General features: G+C 34.0%; 1 protein-coding gene across 6 annotated transcripts in view; it reads right to left on the reverse strand.

The window, feature by feature from the left end:
- Positions 1-20,891, reverse strand: part of LRP1B (LDL receptor related protein 1B) — a 1,876,014-nt gene that overhangs the window by 706,091 nt on the left and 1,149,032 nt on the right. For all 6 annotated transcript variants that reach the window (XM_073241389.1, XM_073241391.1, XM_073241392.1 and 3 more), the window contains exons 20-21: positions 20,293-20,460; positions 3,272-3,454 (exon numbers count right to left, since the gene is read on the reverse strand). In XM_073241389.1, coding sequence (XP_073097490.1) covers positions 3,272-3,454; positions 20,293-20,460 — 351 coding nt within the window. The remainder of the gene's footprint in view (positions 1-3,271; positions 3,455-20,292; positions 20,461-20,891) is intronic.

Consider the following 20,891-nt stretch of genomic DNA (forward strand, 5'->3'; position numbering starts at 1 on the left):
TGTTGGTCTAGGATATGAGAGACCAAATATGGGATAGTTTAGTTCTTTTTCAAAGTTTGTCCTTTGAGATTAGAAATGACAGCGGTTGCGTTGTACTTATATTTAATTTAGTCTTATTCTCTTCTTTATTGGAATAAAAAAACATAAAATGTGCTTACATTTTTACACTAATAGATGACAACTTATACATAAAAGAAAGGGCTTGTAAGCACCAAATGTAAACTGATTACCTAGAAAACTTTTAAATGTTCAAGCTAGCATTTTGGAAATCTTTGAAGAATATATATGAACTCTGAATTCAGTATCATGGGCAATTTAATGGTCTTTTAGTTTGCACAGCTGAAAATTTAATTAAAGCAAACTTAATATCAAAAAGATTATAGATGTGTACATATTTTTAATCCACTGCTTTTATTAGTGATTCACTGTAATGTCTGCAATATTCATAAATATTCATAAATACATATGTATATGTGAATGTGGATTATGATTCCTCAAATAATCTGATACAATGTGGTTTACTGTATTTAAGCAACAGATTAAATTAGAATGGGTAAATTCACCTTTCACATTTCCCTTTTATTTTTTATTTATTTATTTATTCATGTGTGTGAGAACATTTAAGTTCTACTCTTAGAAAATTTCAGTTAAAATGCACTATTATCAACTAGTTACCATGTGATACACATTTTTCTCTCAGTGCAACATGGGTTTTAATGCAGTTCTGCTTTTTTACATTTAATTTATGTTTGCATGATGACTATGAGATATGAACATCTGATGTTTATTGACATCATTGAGTGAATAATCCAAATCCAAATTCTACATACATGAAAGTGTCTCTCAGAATCCAGCTCTCAAAGATAGCCAGTGCATGGGATCAAAATATACTAACCCCAAATAAACCACTGAAGATAAGGATTATTTTGAGTTGAAGGCATTTGAGATTCAACAGGAGAAAGAAGCCATCCTGTAGCTTCCCTTATCTGACTAAAAGCATAACCTTCTGAGAAATGAGGACTGCCATAAATCTTTTCCCAAGGAAGTTTTATGTACATGAAGATGAAGCAAAGTCAGTGCCAGAATGAACCTGCACAAACTATTAACTAGCCCTTATCTTCCATTAGCTTTCTCATATACATACTTTCCCATAATTTGCCATCACTGTAAACTCAAAGTTATTTTCCTTTGGCTTGTCCCTTCTCTAAAAATGTGCTGTTTTTGCTAAGATGCTTATGTGAGCCTGAGTTCTAACCACCCCTGGGAGTTACTAATCACTGAAATCTCCCACATAGTAAGCATGATATAATGTGTTAATAAATTTGTTTTTTTGTTTTCTTTACTTATCTTTTTATTATCTATTAATTTACAGCGCTCAGCTAATGAATCTAAGATGGGTAGAAGAAAAGTTTTTGTTTTGTCTTTTCCTCCAAACATCAACCATCCTCATCATACTTCAGATTTATTTTTAAGTTGAGGTATATTCAGAGGAAGACATTTCATAAGAATTCACTGCAAAATATCAATACACACATATAAGATAAATCATAAGCACTAGGAATTCCCTATTAACTTTACTTAACCCAGTTATTTATGTTTTCTCAACATATATTGTGTCATAGTTCAAATCAGTTTTTACTAATATACAGCTATTAGAAATTACTTTGTAACACAGTTATTTATAATTTCTTTCTTCATAAAGAAATTGCAGCTTGATTATGTTTCACCTCTAAATTTGCTAAAACTTGATAACATATTCAGTTAATTTTAGCTCAGGGTTTTCCATGTCAATTTGTATTTTGTTTTACTATATAGCTTTGCCAGTTCTTTATTCATATACTTGTTAAAGGTTGTTATCTGATATAGTTCAACATTAGCCTAATCAAGCAAATGCCAGAAGCAACATGGGAAAAAATATACATGAATATATATGTTTAGAATAATGGTCACCTGAGTCAAATAACTGGCTCTTTGGAATTAAAATTGGCCTGTTAAGTAAACTTGTTTATTTAGTCAGTAGTTCATTCATTTTAATTAATTATTCACCTATTAATCCAGTTTAAAATAAATTTTCATACAAACCTTCTAAACTTAAAATCACATTTTTCCAACCAATAACCCCAAAACTAATATTCTTCATATAACAATTGAAAAACTGCAGAAATTAAAAAATATTGTTGGAAAAATAACCAATTTGAAAATGCAGCTCCCTCAGTAAGAAGCCATGTTCACTCATATTTATTTCTTTATTTCTCTTTTGAATACTTAATTGTAAACAGGAAGTATGTAAAGAAAAAAACAATTCACTTTTATATCTTTTCATATCTTTAAATGCCCATAGGCCATGTGGTTTCCAGAGTGTTTGCTTACTCACAGCTGTGATAACTTGTTTCTACCTTTTGGTTGAAATACCTAATAAGGGGCAGAATGAATCACTAAGAGCTCATGATTAAGCAATTCAAAAGCAATTTCACATTAAAAAGAAACCCCAGAGATGATTCCAGACTATACCCTGAAATCTATAGAAAAGTCTTTCATTGGGTTACTTGGATGATGATTCAAAGCATTTCACAAATTATACTAAGATAGCTCATTGTATTTTTTTTCCTTGAATTTCAGCTCATAATCTGATATAGAAAGTTAGTTTATCATGTTAAGTGGAAGGTATTATATATAGAAAAACAAAATGGGAACATCATAATAATAGAATAACTTCATAAAAAATAATTAAAAGTCTTAGTGACTCTCAAGACAAATCTGCTCTTTGAATGACAGTCATCACCCTCATCCCAATGGGATCTAACAATAGCATAGTAAATTTTAGGAAACTAGTTGAAATAAATGTATGTAATTTTGCTTTTACTTTCTAGTCTGTGGGTTTATCACAGTCAACCCTTTCTGGACTCACTGAAAATCCAGACTGATTGGTTTCAAATCCCAATTCTGCCATGCTGTCTCTGTGACATGGCAGATTAAGACTTCTTTTTTCTTTTTTTAACATGAGTAAGTTAGAAACGTCTCTGGGCCTCAGTTTTCTCATTGTGAATTGGGATGATGAAATGAATTCTTAGACATTCTTACAACCATACCAGGCCCTTGGATAGTCCTCAATAAATGTTAGCAATCACTATGGTTCTATATAGAACATGAGCAAACCTACTTGAAACACAAGAATACTGTTTATAAAGGTGAGATATGGATTAAGGATGAGCCAAAGAGATTCTACATCCAGGAAGCCAAAAGCAGAAGCTGAACACAATGTTCCTCTTACCTGTGCTCCGACAGGAAAATTTGGTCTTGTGATCACACAATCGTAAGGTACCATCACAGCCTTTTTCATCACTACCATCTTCACAATCTTTTTCCCCATCACAGCGCCACAGACCAGGAATGCAATTTCCATCAGGATGGCATCGAAATTCATCCCCATTACAACCAGCAGGAGAACGGATCTCTTGAATTGAAACAAGGGGGAGAGAGGCAGAGGCAGGGGTTGAGGGGAGAGAGGAGAGAAATCACGATTTTACTTGATGATAATATTTTTCAATTTTTTTTCTTTCTCTAGGCATTATTACAATGCCAGAGAGAATATGTTTTTACTTTAGTTGTTTAATAGCTGTAATACTCTTTTGTATTTTCAAATTCATTCTAGAAATGTTAATAATCATAGAAAATGATGTTTCTTGCCTTCCACAGAATTTCTGAAAGTACCAGATGCATTAGAAAAAGGGAAAGAGAAAGTAAGATAATACATGGGTATTTCGTTGCAACTTTAATGAGTATCTTGAGAATGAGATCATTGAAGGGCTTTTTTCTATGACACATGAGAGAGATTTCACATTCTGCTCTAAATGTTAAGACTTTGTTTACTTTTTTGACACATCTTTAGATATTTTCCTTCAGACTATTAAGAAGTAAATAACCAAAAAATAGTAGCTTTCTAACAAAATCTTTGAAGAATAACATCCACATTTTTAAAAACAAACAAAAAGCCAGTTAATAAACAAATTTTTCAGAACATAAGATTTCAGTTCAAGAATCAGAGTATTTAATGAGGTACTATGCATTCATATTCAATTTATCAATTAATAATTCATTCAGTGCACAGATAACACTATTTCTCAAAACTGATGACCAATATATACGTTAAATTCTGCAGGTAAGCATAAGCAAGGATAAGGAAATACAAATGTGGATATGTATGCTTTACAGCATAGCTGTTGAAAAATATGGCCATTCTGCAGTATTATTAATAATACTAATATCTAATATTATGATATAGATTAAGCAGAATCTCTCAGTTTCGTTGTAAAATATTTTAATATATATTTTCCCAGGCTGGAGTTTTAATGAAACAAATTTATTGTGTATATTACATAACCATATGCAGCAATTAATCTACATTAGAACTATAACAGCAATTACCCTGTATCATTATGATCAGTTTGAAGCAAGTTCAGGTGAGTTACCCATTGCTTAATAAGCTGGTATGGTAAGTAAGGACTGTGTGGTTATGAGGTAAGATTAGATTCACTTAAGGTCAAAGCTAATAATAGCACTTTTAATAACTAAGGCAGCTACTTAATCTTTTGATATGTTTGCTCACCTTGAAAGTGGAGAGTGCAGGATTGTTGTGAGGACTAAATGGATAGCTGTAAATGATTACATTTTTAACCACAAAATTTTGTCGCTATTATTCATTTCCTGACTTTTTCTTCTTTAAAGACTTTCAACAACTATAATATATCAGATAAAATGATATTATAAAGATGCACAGAAAATTTGCCTCTACTTTCCAAGCATTTCTAGAGCAGTAGAGCTAAAATAATACCAACAAAAGCAAAAAAGAAAGATAAAAGGATCCCCATAGAAGCAAGAATAAAGTTCTTTTGGTAGAAAATAGATGTTTTCCAATTCACAGAAAACCTGTAAGGCGAATTTTCAAAAGTAACCATTGCTAAGAACACTTGTAATTATCACACCCAGTTGACAGAGAAGCCACGGAGTTTAGGATGGCTCCAAAGTTCCTTCCAAAAACAGAGCCTTTCTAGTTGTCCTGTCCTAATTATCCAAATCATTCGGTTTGGACATACAGAATCTTCACAATTAAACAAAATATTTGCATGTGCACATACGTTCGATAAAGATGGTAGTCTCTACATTCAGAAGGTGTATGTGGAATGTGTTAGAGCTACTCCCTTACATATTTAATTTAGTATCTGCGGAGTGACCTCTTCAGCAGTGCAGACTAACCACTAGAGTGGGAAAGAATGATGGGGCCAGTTTCATAAACAAGGTACTGTGAAGTTTTCAAACCCAGGATCTTTTTAAAGGAAACTTGACAATCCTATGGGATTGCAGCATGCAGGAAGAGGAAAGGAGACAAACCAAACGGCACTCTAAACCCCACTCAGTTCTCCAAGGAAATCTATGGAAAAGGACAGCTTCCAAGCAGCAGTGAAATGGACTCTGGTTCTTTTCCTGCTACATAACCTTCCTTGAAAATGAAGTAAAACAAACTGGCCAGTTGAATTTTGTAACCAGTAGTATGAGCTCAACCAATAACATATAAAAGTTGTATTTCAGGTAACTGTCACTCAGTGATTCTAAAGACTTACTAAAAGATGGAGGGTGTATTGATTTTCTACATTCTATGAAGTAAGACTTGAAGACTTCGCAGCTCATATGTTGAATCTGTCCGTCAGTTTGTTTAATTTGGAAAACACTATTGATCTTTTAAAAATCTGAAGATTTCCTATAAAAAAATCTAGATTTTCTAGTTTCTTGAAAAGAAGATTCTTGGGCTAACATCCTTGCCAGGGTCACAAAGTTAGCTGCTTTATATATGGTGGAATGAATTGCACTAAGACCTTCTTATTATAAGACAAACATACTCATTTCTATTGACTATTTCCTAGTGGAATTTTTTTTCTTTCCCCTGGTGGATGGAGGCAATAGGGCAACTGCTAACTATGTTTTCTTTGGGTCCTAAATCTACTTCTTATAAGTTGTAAGAAAAATTTTATTTCATTCTTGCTTCAGTATTAATACTAATTTTATTCTTGGGTGCAAATTAGTTTTTCTTCTTACCGAGTCCTTTATATGGATATCTGTGAAAAATTCCAAAATCCATCATGTTTCTCTCTTTGCAAAAGCTTCTTAGAATTTAGAGCTAAATGTATGGATTCTTTTCCATATGACTTTGGACCAATCTCATCCTTAGATATATTTGCATTACTAATCCTTACTCTGCCTTTGTTTATGTCCTTCTTCTTTATAACCTTTAATCTTTCCAGGTTATAGGTTAGATTATTTTTTGGAGATGATCAGAAGACTAAGTAAATAAATAAACAGGATAGTGATAGGCAAGGGCATTTTGAGAAGAAATAACATTGTATATTTAGAATGACCTAATTTAGGAATCATTTTATTAGCTTAAATGAAATTAAATAGTATATACAAAATTCTGTACCACAATTCCATTCAGCTCCCCATCTTTTACTTCTTCAGGAACCATGCTGCCTCAAAGATGTCAAAAATAATGGAGGGAATTCCATGTTCTATTATTGTTAAAAGTAATACTTTGATATTTTAAACATATTTTTTTATTTGGTTTCCAAGATCTAGTTGTTAAAGTTATATTCTTCAACCATGAACTCAGTGACCAAATGGGAAATTCTTAAAAAGAAAACTTAAGTAAATTCAGAAATCTAATAGATCAAACTGATTAAAAAAGAGACTTGCAAAGGTAAACTGTTGCTTCCAGAGACAAGTTCGCTTCTCCTGATCCCAGTGGTATGGCAAGTTTACGTATGACTCCTGGTCTTTTAGCTTAATGTTACTTAGAGCTGAAAATAAGTTGTAGACACAGATAAAAGCAGAATCTATGAGAGAGTATGCTGTTACTGTCTATGCATTTTATTTTATTCCATTTGTATTTTCTTTGCTCGGAATTATTTGGTTTATCTATTTATGCTTCATAAGTGAATCTACTTATTTGTTTTCTTATTCTAAATAAACATTTATCCTATAAATTCAAACACAAATGTGATGTTTCCCTGGGGCTTTTCTCTTTCTCTTTTTCTTAAACTACCCATATCTCAACATCTGTGAACTGATATACTATCCATTAAGCAGCCCCACAAACAACCAGATCATAATAATTTTAAAATGAGGGTGCAGCCTGGAGAACTGCAAGACACCATTATAAGCATTCAATTCTAAAGAGCAAAACAGTCCCCCTCTTAGTGCTCACACAGCCACTAGTGCACACCTCCTGGTCGTGGCTACATAATTCTCCCTAGCCTGGAATGTCTTCTGTTTTCACTCCACCTAGTAATGTCCATAATTTTCTCTCAGATTCACTTTACTTAAGAAAAAATTTAAAAAAGCTATCTAGAATTGGGTATCTTACTCTGGTGTCTTTAGAATTAGGAAATGCATGAATAAGTTTTAGAGATTTATAAAATCTCAGAAATTATATATGATGCTTTATGTTTATACACTTTTTTTTTTTACCTTAAGAAGGGATTCAGAGATTTTCTAGACTCTGACTGAACATTCCAAGAGGAATGCCAAGGCCACTGTACATGTCCCTGTTTCTTTAACTCCCACTACATAACCTTGCATGCATATGGTAGTTTATAAGGCACTCAGCTGTGTTTATGCCTTAAATTAATTATATAATGATGGATTAAAATCCAGTGAAAAAAGGAGCAGCATGTGTTTTTAATTTTGGTTAAAAATAAACAAAATGAGAGTTGAGCCCACATAATTAAATTTTAGAGACTACTTTCTTTACTAATGTACCATTATAACCTGCTTGTAAGGTTTTTCTCATGAAGAGGCTCAAAAATTAAAAAAAAAAAGGAATTAGCTCATATAATAATCTTGAAACATCTATAAATTCAATTATTTCTCGTATTTAAAGCATTGTTGTTCAGCTCATTTCTTTTCTAATAAAATTTAATATTTGTTTTATTCTGTTGTAAAGTCATGGTAAAATTTGGTATTTTATGAAAAGATCAATAAATTGCAAGTTTTGCATAAGGCAGTCTAGCCTTCTTGGGTTTGTTTCTTTAACCACTGCCATCCACCAAAAAAAAAAAGAAATCAGAAAATTTGGTTAATGTTACCCATGATTACACATTTAGTTAGTGGCAGAGAGCCACCGAATTAGTTTCATAAACTTTAAAATGAAAATATTGGCCTCTGTGATTCCTTGATTTGGTCTCTCAACATATACATATTGCAATGTGCCAGATATTTTGCCAAGTACTAGGATAGAGCAGTGAACAAGAGAGAGACTTTATTGTTTTCACAGAACTTACATGAGGGGATAAGGAACATGCAAGCATTTAATAAATAATCATGCAAGTATATAAACTGGATTAGTCTAGAAAGTATTAAATGCTAGGAAAAAAATAAATCAGAGTAATGCTGTAGAGGAAGGAACATATATCCCTTCTGATTCATGATTCACTGGCCAAAATCAGTCACATTGGATGGAGCTCCAGTTATCCTGGTTCCTCCCAAACACAAAGTTTCCAGGAAGAATAACCTCACCACATGGCCAGAAAATGGAAGAAATAGAAATATACTGTGAGTGGTCCTGATGACTGCCATAGGAGTGAATTGGGTAAGGGACATTTTGACAAGGGTAATTAGAGAAGTCTCTCTGAGAAGGTGGTATTTAGATGAGACCAAGTGGAGTCAAAGAGCCAGCCATACAAGCCAGACGAAAGATCATACTGTAAATCAGGAAACTATCTTTGAACCAGAAGAGAAGGAAGTACAGGGAGGGTTATAAGTGAAATGAGATCTGACAGGTAGGCAGGGGCCGGGGCTTGTAGGGCTGTATCAACACATTTGGTAAGATAATTCAACAGATATCTATCCTTTGGAAATTTTGAAACAGAAAAATAATGATTGGAACTGCATTACTAGAAGTTCTCACTGTCTGCTGTATGAAAAAAATGGGTAGTATGAGGGTTGAGTGGAAGTAGGCAGACCAGATAAATGGCTTTTTCCTGGCATCCTGGTGAAAATGACAGGACTAGATTTTGTCTTTGAAAATGTAAAAAAGTAGCATGAATATAGGGAAGTAGGCAATATGTGCAATTACAAAACAATATCATAAGTTCTATGGTAGGAGAGAGTATAATGAGAAAATGCAGATGGGAAAACTAACCTGGTCTTTGGGATTTCAGGCAAGGAGATCTTATGACAGAGGATAGATCAGAGCTCTGAGTTAAGATTAAGAGTCAGAGAGAAAGGAGAAAGGAGTAAAAGACTTTCTGAACAAAGTCAGCAGCCTTCATAAAATTCTATGTCATGTGTGATGGGAGGAAGGGACAAAGAGAAAACCAGAGACATGGGCAACTCCTACCTAGACCCTGAATGGCCTTATGTGCTATGCTAAATGGTTTGGGTTTAACCCTAAAGGCAACTGGGAATCACAGAAAGACTTTCAGCTAGATTCTGGTAATTCTCAGACATGAAGGTTTTATAGATCACTTTGGGAGCATTTAGACAATAAACAGGGAAAAAATCTCTAAGATTCCTTAGCATTATAAGGGGTTATTTATACATGCATTGCAACTGCTTGAACACTCAAAGTTTATACTAAAGTCAAGTAGACTATCGTACACATGCATGCACGCACACACACACCTTTATGTTCCTCTCCTCACTTCTCATTGCACCCCCTCATGATAAATTAAAAAAACAAAATAAAGGAAAAGAAAAGAAAAAAACAAACCTATTTTTCAGTGTCTGTTAAGTTTGAGTGTATTTGCTGTTTAGAAATGATGTGCTCTTCTGCCAGAAACACAGAAAAAAGCCATGAAGTTTTATTTCCTCTTAACCTTCTTGCCAAATGAAATCAGCTTCTGTTAACAGTTGTTGATTTTCCCCTGGATGGAGAGCTGCAGTCCTCTCAGGAGCCTGTGATGACCATTCCAACCTGAGTTTCCAGGCCTGTGTGGTTTCCCAGAACCCCAGATGCCTAAACTTCAGGACTTGGCACACAATTTATCTTTTGTTATATGACTTGTCCCAATGGAGTGTTAAAATGATGACTATGTTTATATGTATGTGCTCATGCTGTTTTACTGTTATGTTTTCATGTTGCTGATGCTGGTTATATTTTTAACTAATGCAATTTTATTGTATTTTTGTCCTGAAGCTATTTAAACCAAGCATACAATTTGGGAAATCTAATAAATAAATAAAGGCAGAGCCCTGGAGGAAATGTGCAAATGATGATAGAATTTATCCCAATATTTAAATGAATCCACTGTGACTAAATATTTTCAGTTAGAGGACTGGCACGGAAGATAATTTTATCTCCTAAAGTTTAAAAAAATGAAAATCAGGATTGTTATTTATATTTTTCTTAAGAAGTCAGAATATATTTTTCAGTTTGTCAGAAATTTAAGTTCCCGTGAGAAAACAGCTAGTAATGGTGTTGCAAATATAGTAAATTATTTAAATTGTGGGACCCAATCTTGTGGAAAAAAAACAAAAAAATCTTTATTTTTATTGTTTTAGTGAAGTTTTTACCTTAACTTTTTCATTCATTGTAAAATGCTTTGAAAAGCAGAAAGAACTACATACTGCATGTGCATAAAGTTCCTTGCATTTCCTATAATCATCATATGCCAGTCCCTGCTTGGTTCCTAGGTTTTCAATGAATAACTGTGTATTTATAATTCCTGCACCTTTGGCAGGTGTTTGCTTCAGATTCCTAGACTGTCTTTGCCTGTCCTGAAGAATGAGAATTGGTCTGGCAGCACATCATTTGTCTCATTTCATTTAACAACAGGGTGTGGACAGAACCTTGGACCCTTAACATCCTCCTAAGGTATTCTTGGTTTTTAAGAACCCTTAAGAGAGGGGTGCTTGTTAAAACTTACCTCCAAACCCTTAAACTGCCTGGCTAGAGCCCGCTTTGGGGTTGGTGTGGGTACTTCTCCATGTAATACAGGGCAGATTCCCTAGGGGCTGCTACCTACCTGATGGCACTACACCCTCTGCTGTGAACTAAATGAAGTCAGCCTGGGCCGCTCTATTAAATCAATTGTCCTCATCCCATTGGACCCTGATGACTGCCCGAATGTCATCTAGACTATAGATGCCAGATGTCTTGGTTTTACTCTCACTGCCCCTTCCTCCTTCCTACCTCAGCACATGTCCAGGGCATGGTTTGTGTTCTGTTTTCTATTTCAACAATATCTTTTTACCCTTGTATGTAGTCCCCACTGGACATTGTCCTGATAACTTGATGGGACTATCAAATCATTTATTAGTACATGGGATTTATTAGAAAATTTAATGAAAAGGAGACAAGCTTGAAATCTGTAACATTTACCATCTGGGTCAGTTAGAAAAGTTAAACATTAAACAGAAGGAAGTGGAGAAAACTGTATTGATACCTAAGCACAAATTCAATTATTGTAATAAAAAAATTAGCATAAAAAATACATGGATATATAGACCCCCCAAAAATTGAAACAAAATTCTCAATTCAGGGTACTAAATATCCTGCACTAAGTTAAATAATTGAAATGAAATCATGCAAAACAAATAAACATTGTTTTTAGCTCATTAAAATATTAGGTTTTGATATCTGGAACTCCACTATGAACGTTTCATTTATAATTTAATATATCATGGGAATGATGAACTACATTATCTTAAAATAAGTAAACAGAATGTACTAATCTGTTGAATGCAGTTGAGAAATCCATTTTTCCATTCACTCCTCCAATTAGCTAATCACCTTTAGAGATACGTCAGATATCAAATATTAAGTAAAATAGATTGTAATGTGGATATTTCACATTTGGAATTTACTTCTTGGCTTAGCAATGTGTTTGGCTCACAGTATGCCCCAACTAGTTTTACTGGGGAAAAGATGAAGAAAAGATGACATTTAAGTTGCTATTTTAAAATGTTATGGAAAATTACTATGTAGAGAGAATATGCATAAGAATATACGTATGAGCTATGTGTTTGAGGATGGGCCTCAGAATATCATTTAAAAATTGTTTATAGTTTCTCTTCTTCTTTTGGTCTTTTCTTCTTCCCATTATTTTTTGCCTTTGTTTCATAACAAGTTTAATGTTCTATGAAACATGGGCATGAAGAATTACTCAGGGTTATTGCTTCTTTAGAATGTATCTCCACTTGTGTTTTAAATGAAGGGTCTGCAAACTATGACCTACACACCAATTCTGGGCTACTACCTGTTTTTGTAAATAAAGTTTTATTGGAACACAACCATAATCACTTGCAGACATACACTGTGTGGCTTCCTTTGTGTTAAAACAGTGGAATTGGGTAGTTGCAATAGGTAAAGCCTAAGATACCTACTATCTGACCCTTTACAGAGATTTGCTAACCCTGTTCTAAAATGTTCTAAATTCTGTTTTTGACCTACAGAACATCCCACTCAAGTGCATACATATCAACGTAATACCATGCTGTGATGAAACATTCTGCTATCAGTGAGTATTCCATGCCAGGAAGGTCATGGACATTTAAATAGATGATTTTATGTGCCAAAGGTATTTGTGGAAAGGTTTGGGATGCAGATAATGACAGTTAATTTTCCATAGGAAGCTCATGTATAAACAAATACCACCTATAACTGAGATAAATTCCCTAACAAAAAGTAAATGAATCTGATTATTACATTTCAGGAATGTAATATCTACATGCAAATTCAGTTTATACTTCAGATGAATAAAGCAAAAGTGACAGTTAAATAGGCTCTGAAGGAAGCTATCTACCATCTATTTCTATAGGAAAAAGGCAAAGTTTTATCCCATTGCTTATTTCTTTACTCTCATAAAAGCATGGGCACTAATCAATTATTGAGGGGTGAATTATTTTGTAGAATATTCATGTCCTTTGTCTCTTTTCTGTTTGTCTCCTGCTGAATGCTTGAAGTCCTACCATTTCACTGATCATTAACCACAAGTTGAGATTCAGGAGGCAGAATTTAAGGACCATGGGATTACTCCATTCTTTCCTTCATTTTTCATCTCTGTTAAAAGAGGAAACAGGCTGAGGTTCTTTATTAAAATTAGGTCTTTTTGTTACCTCTTGACTTTTTTTCCTAATTATATCTTTTAAGGAACAAGAGATGTTACTCTTTTTAATATCAAGATACATCATTATTGTCTTAAAACACAAGCTAATTTATCTAGAAATAAGCATGGCCCTATTATTAATTTTCTGTATAGTAAAGATGAGGATAATTGGCTTTCTTCCTATTTGTATGAACTATTTTCTAATGCTTCACTTTTAAAATGATACTTATCTGATTCCTTTTAACTTTCCTGGCAATCACATTGCTAGAAACATAAATTCTCAAAACAGGCTTTGTTATTAATTAATTCAAAAGCCTTGTGTTTTCTTTGCTCTTGATGTAAAAACTGTTTGCAGTATTAAGACTAAAATGACCTTTAAAGGGCTGCTTTTTCCTGGGAAACAAGAAGAGGTTTCCTATTGATAAAATTCATTAATAATTAACATTGTTTTGATATCTGAGCATTAATGGTTCCTAAGAAAAATAAATCAATCTGTGAGAGAATGAACTTAAACCAGACAATTTGTATTGCATTGAAAGTAGATATTGTACTTCTCTAAAACTAGATGGAGTTTAAATTTGTTTTTAATCATATTTTATCAAGAAACAGTCCCTATTTCCTTTAAAAAGAATAACTAAAGAACATAAGAATAGAAGATATGATTTTATTGAGTCCATAATGTACTTAGCAAATTTCCCCAAATACAAAGCCAATACATTTTCTCAGTAAAATTCAGTGACTGAGAAATAATAGCATTTTTTGACTGTGTCTTTTAGCAAAAGTGAATTGAAAGTATCTTCACAATATATTTTCATGAAAGAAAAACAAAACAGATGACTAATTTTGTGTACAATATTTATTGGGATCTTGTTTTCTATGTGGTTGGATTAGACTGTACTACTGAAAACATAATGGTACAGCTGAGATGGGATATGATATATACTTGAGGTCAAAAGATGCTGGTTTTGATTTCCACTTTATGCTTAAATGTATAACAAAAGTCTTCAGCTACAAATAAAGGTTTGATACCTGTACCACTCAGAGTGGACTCAACCTCCGTCGGCAGGACGCTGTGTCTTTTTGGTTGGCAGTACTGTTAGACTTCTCTAGACTTTCCACTAAGAACTTGACATAATAATTTGAACTCAAAATCTCTCCTGAAAAAGTCTTTATGGATCAAAGTTCACATTCTCAGCTCTCTCGGAGAACACGATCAGCACGATCAGCTCCTTCCAGGAGGCAGCAGAATGCTTTTGTTACTGTTACACACAGAAGGATACTTCTATCTAGCTGGGATCTTTACCTCGTCTGCACAATAAAAGCACTGACTTGAATAATCTTTCAATTTTCTTCCAGCTTCCTAAAATGTCTGAGTCTATGAGGTAAAATATTTATGACAGACAAACATATTTTTTGGGTGTCTGAAAAAATTGTGTGGGGATATCCACAGCTATTTTAATGACAAAGTTCTAGAATCCAATTTATCAAGGAGAAATGTGGAAGGGAAAAGGGAATAGAAACAAAGAAAGAGACAGACTTACTAATAATTATTTAATGGCTCAGGGCCATTCCAGTGTCTTTTGAGAAATTTCATTACAATAAACTGTAGCAAGTAAAAGGCCTTTATTTTTTCACCTTAAAGGGAAAATGAGTATGTAATTGAGAACAAGGTAATAACAAAGTAATTATTTGGGGATCATATAAATGTTAATTCATAGAGAGTTAGAAAAAAAATTATATTGCAGAAGCAGACAGTTGGAGGTAGAAATAAAGAGTAGACAGTCTGTTTTGAAACTCCAACTGTGTAATCCTAGGCAACTATCTTTTTTTTTTTTAAGGTATCACTGATAAACATCTTATGCTCAGGTTTCACATGAGCAACATTGTAGTTACTACATTCCCTCCTGAGTGATCCTTAGCGTGAGGATTAAATGGAATAACAAATGTAAAGTGTCTGGCAATTAGTGGATTGCCAACATACACTAACTCCCTATTATCACTAATGGAATATCCTCACTAGCACTTAATGTTAAATAATTGATACAGAAAATATTTAAACTTTTCCTCTTTCTGGAACTTATTATACGGGGCAGTGAGGATGTAAAGAAAAATAAACAATACCAACAGATAAGGAAGGTATCTAGTCTATTTTATTTTATTGAATCCTGAACTGAAATTGCAAATATTCATTGGGTAAATGGGTGACTATGCTGTATTAAGGCAATACACATGACTAGATCAGGACACTCAGTCTTGTGCATCATCATGAAAATAAAACTTCAGGATCTAGGAGTAGGAGGAGGAAACAGAAAAAGTTACTAGATATATGAGACAAAACAGATAAGGTTGCATTCTGGGAGCACAAACAAATTTTGTGGTCAAGAAATATTCTTTTACTCAGCAATTATTGAATGGGCATTCACTGTGTATCCAATGTTGTATCTGACTATGAAAATGCAAACCTAATATAAAATTATTCTAGTCTCCTTCTTAAATCTGGGAACAAGGAAGTAGTAAGGCAAATAAATGAATGAATGAATGGATTTTGAAAAAGCCCCAGAAAAGTGGACGTTTACCAAGCAGAAGCGAAGTTAAGTAGTGAAAGCAGAAGAGCATGAGCATGTGGGAACATACATATTAATACCATTATACATTTAACTGCCTAACAGATTTGGGAACTTGCTAAAGATTATTCACAGTAAATCAAAACTGAAGGTTAATCCAAACTTAATTTTAAATTTGCATTCATTTGTATTTGTGATGTAAATAAGACATCACATATGTTCCAGCATCACCCAGCTTGTTCACTTAACTTCAGCAGGTTGTAAATATTCCCTCTTTAGACAGCCCAAACAGAAGGCATTACAAAACAATGACCATAAGTCAGGGTCACATGCTCCCTCAAAGTAAGAAAAAATCCAAATATTTGAGAAATATTCAACTTGCATTTAGAAATTACAAAATTTAAGCAAAAATCTAATACAGAGAAAAACCTGTTCCCTTCTCCATCAAGTCCATGCTTAAATTATTTGGTAAAATGCTTTCAACAATTTCGGAATAAAAACTGACTTGGGGAAATAGCCATCTAAAGATACTGCACAATTTCCATGTTTATTTTAGAAGTGCCTTATTCCTTGGATGAAATATGGTTGAGATAATTCCCAAGGAGTATAAGAATGAAATCTTACATAATTCAAAAGAATTCAACTGTCAACAATGAGATAAAATTAATTTCATATATTTTTAGATTCCGCAAATAACTAAAATCATATTTGTGTTTTATAGGTGTGGCACATTTTTTCCAGAGCCTCCTTTTTAAATATTCCAGTCAGAGAGTAAATTCTTACAAGAAAAGAGTGAAAAGTCATTATAACTTTATTCATGATGTCCTTACAGCTAAAACCATCTTTTTTTTTCCCCCAAACCTTTCAATACCTAATAAATAACCAGACCTGAGGTCCAGAGGAAGTTCTCATACCAATTCTATGAGGGTCAATCTTCACTTGTATTTGCACTTGGAAAGAGTGTTCACCTAGTAGATTCAAAAAAGGGTCTCTATAAAAACAAGTACCAGCAGAAGGATTCAGAGCCAAAAAGAAAGCAGAGAGAAATTAATGATAAGGCACTGAAACAAAGGAGGGAATCATGTTTTTACTCTCTAGATTTTATTGCTGTAGATTGCCTTTCAGGTCCACTTTTGTTTTTAGAACAAAACACTGTGTGTGTATGTGTGTGTGTGTGTGTGTTGTTCTCTAAATGTATTGTGGCTTTTGTGCCTAGTAAGGGAGTTTGAAAGTGACTGGAAAGAACGGCAAAACATTAAGGGGGAAGAAGATCAGTGTACATCAGTCTAGGAGGGGATTAGCCATGAACACTTTTCCCATCTATTAGTCATTTTGATAAAAAAAAATGATCATCACTACAGAAATTCTTTAGAGTGGTTTCAGAGAGAATATGAATTGAACTTAAATTTGGGAATTTTCTGAAATGGACAATATTGATAGAATGTTCCTTTTCTATTAAAAGTTAATTTAAGAGTATTTTTACCCTTTTGAAAACAACTTGAGTTGAGAGAAATTGCACCATATGCTGTGTTTATCCAGGAAGTGTAAAGCAAAGTGCTAAGCAATTACCTGGTGGATTTGATCAATTTTGACAGTCAGTCTTGAAATTCAAGCCAGAATCCCCTGCTTTTTCTTCTGCAGCAGGTTTTGGGAATGAATTATATGACTAATTACATCAAATTTCTACTTTACTTTGGCAATGGCCCCACAAATCCTGAATGTGTAAAATGGCTTCCCTGAGCTGCTTTAGCAATTCCATGTGTCATACGACTTTTATTTCAGAATACTTAATAAAAATATTCAAATGCCCTTTAAATTACTCTGGCCTGTCTTGTACCAAAGTCTTCCCAGTACATTACCTTTCCTCAACTCCTGCAGTTTGTATTCACTAAATATAGTATTTGATAACAGAATCCTAGTACAATTTATAATCTGATTAATACAAATTATTCCAGGAAGTTCTACTCATTCTTTGCTTGAAACATGTCCAAGAATCATGTAGATTATCTGTGTCATTTCCTTAGTGTATTACCATAATATAAGAAATGCATGGCATTCACATTGACAGTATATCCTTTGTGGTAATATATTAGTGAAATTGAGGTACTATCAAGATGAAAGCCATTAACATTAAACAGCTAGTGATTCTATAATCATCCACACCCACAAAAATTATCTAGACAGTCTATAAAGGGGTGTGTCACTCACTTTGGATACTTATGAAGCTAAAGCAATCTTTCTAAAACTTCTTATTGTGCAATAATCATTTTAACTTAGAGATAAATAGACATAGAAGAGAGGGATGGGATCTTACTTCCAAAAAGAAAGTAAATTAACTTGGGGCAATTTATCTTTCACAGCATATTATGGGCAGTGGCAGCAGGCCCCAAATGTACTCTTCATAAGGAGCCTAAAAAGACATCTGTGAGGTAGGGGAAAATGGGATCTATATTCAAAGAGTAGCAGTAATGCAATGTCAACTACACCACAGAAAGAAAACAGGAAAAAATATCTTCTTGTACACCTTTTCATTTTCCTTGCCAGATCCATGGTAAGAGAAATGTTCTAATTCATATATACTAGTGGACCCAGCTAAAACGGAGAGAGCAAAGGGACACAGGAATGAGATGCAGATAAACAGGTGGAACAGGGGGAGGGAGGGAGACAGAGATGACTTGAATGTACTGCCTAATGGAGAATAAGAGCCAGATACTATTAAGTAGTAGCTTTCTATTTAATTTTTCTCTTGATTTTGAAGAAAAATGGAATTTAAATATGCCCATGTTAAATCTTACAAGATGCTGTCACAAAAAAATTTCTTACTTATTTTCTGTTTGCATTAAATAGTTTTTATTGCATGTCTGCCAGAGAAAGACATGAATCATGTCCACTACTACTAACCATGAGGACCTGTGTGTCACTGCCTGATGGCTCACAGGTGGCTTCCTGGCCATATTTAGATCATCACTATCACTTTGGTCACCCAGGTCATGCAGGTAAAATCAAAATCAAACAATATGTCTTTTAACAAATCACTTAGGGATTCACAAAATAAGGCAGGGTTATTACATTAAGAACCTAATATTAAGTAGATGATTTCTTTAATTTTCACTCATTTCAGTATTTCCAACTGAGTGGGGACAGGGAATGAGAGGGAGAGATAATAAAAACAAAAAGATGAATGGATAAAGAAGATGTGGAACATATACACAATGGAATACTATTCAGCCATAAGAAAGAAACAAATCCTACCATTTGCAACCACATGGATGGAGCTGGAGGATATTATGCTCAGTGAAATAAGCCAGACAGAGAAAGACAAGTACCAAATGATTTCCCTCATTTGTGGAATATAACAATGAAGCAAAACTGAAGGAACAAAACAGCAGCCGACTCAGAGACTCCAAGAAGGGACTAGCAGTTACCAAAGGGGAGGAGTTGGGGAGGGCGGGTAGGGAGGGAGGGAGAAGGGGATTGAGGAGTATTATGATTGGCACACATGGTGTGGGGAATCATGGGGAAGACAGTGTAGCACAGAGGAGGCAAATAGCATCTTACTACACTGATGGGCTGTGACTGCAGTGGGGTATGGTTGGTGGGACTCGATAATATGGGTGAATATAATAACCACATTGTTTTTCATGTGAAACCTTCATAAAAGTGTATATCAATAATACCTTAATAAAAAAAAGGAATCCATATCAGAAAAAATACTTCAGGAACTTTCTACTTTACAAGTTGGCAAATACTGGAGAAAAATATCTCCAGGGAAAACTGTGACAATGATATATTTATGATCACACAGTATATGGTTTCTCCCACTCTACTACATTAAACAAATCACTTTGTTGTCTGTCTATTTGCACATGATTGTTAAAACTTTCTATACTTTTATCTATCCTTTGGTCAAGCACAGTGCCTGGAACATTAGAAGTACTCAATAATATTTGTGGAATAAATGAAAGAATGGATGCTAAATTCTCTCCATTTCTTAAGCAGAAAGAAAACTTCTTAAAGATGTTACTGATTATATGAACGTTTGATAGGTCAATGATTTTTCTGTGATACTTCCAGCATGGTTTCTAACTTATTAACATGCCCTATGGCTAATCAAAGTTTGCAAAGTAACCCATGCAAATGACAGGGTCAAGCTTCCCAGGGAGATGCAGAGCACCATGGTCACATCTGAGCTTGCATTTCAGAAGTCAATCAATTGGAATACATCACCCTTTAATAGACGTTTATCTCAAGCATTAAGGAAATAAATTTGGTGTGGAAATAAGAGGAAAAGTATGTGTTTTTGTTTGTTTGTTTTTTCCTTTAGGATGGGTTTAGGTTTGACAATTTAGAAGTGGAGGGGATTAAAGGAGTAGTAGGTAAAGCATCTAATGAAAGTAGGAAGCAAAGAACCCAGCAGAAGGCATCAAAGTACATGGAGGTATTAAGGTGAGAAACCAAAGAAAGGAGGGGAAAGAGTGAAAGTAAGGAGAGGAGCACATTATTGTAGACAGTGCCACATATATATTTTTATCTGATGCACATTTATTCTTTATATAATTTTTCCTCTGAAATACTCCAAATGTTCTATATCAATTTAAAATAAGATTTCCTAGATTCACAAAACTACTAACCTTCTTTGGTACAATTGACTTGGGTTTCATCACTGAAGTCTCCACAATCATTGTCACCGTCGCAGGCCCAATGGCCCGGGATACATCTGCCACTGGAGCATCTGAACTGATGGTCAGAGCAGGAGTGAGCACAGCCGACCTCATCACTCCCATCCCCACAGTCGTCATCTGGAGAGAAGAATCAGCCAGTGAAAACTGGTCCAGGGAGAAACTGCTTCTTATGAAGTATCTAACTTTTCTTTCCAGTATGGGGAGTTTTCTTTTGTTATTGAAAAAGAATGATAAATCAATGATCGACATTTTCTGTGGAAATGGGTGAAATATTTTCATTTTTTTACATTGCTTTGGTTCTAATTTAATATCACTACTAAATCAAGACAAACATATCCTTGACTTTAGATTTCAAAGCTCAATTTCTATTTCATTCAGAAATGACTAATTTCTGACTGAGTGAAATAACTCAGCATGAAATAACTATGAAGTGGGAGGACAATGGTGATAGCAAGAATTTCATGAAATGATACAGCTAGCAATTATTGTAGAAAATTATAATTTAGACCTACAATCTCTGCAGCCCAGAGTTTATATCTATAATTCAG

The sequence above is a fragment of the Manis javanica genome, chromosome 7 (genome assembly GCF_040802235.1).
Source record: "Manis javanica isolate MJ-LG chromosome 7, MJ_LKY, whole genome shotgun sequence".
NCBI classification, from domain to species: domain Eukaryota; kingdom Metazoa; phylum Chordata; class Mammalia; order Pholidota; family Manidae; genus Manis; species Manis javanica.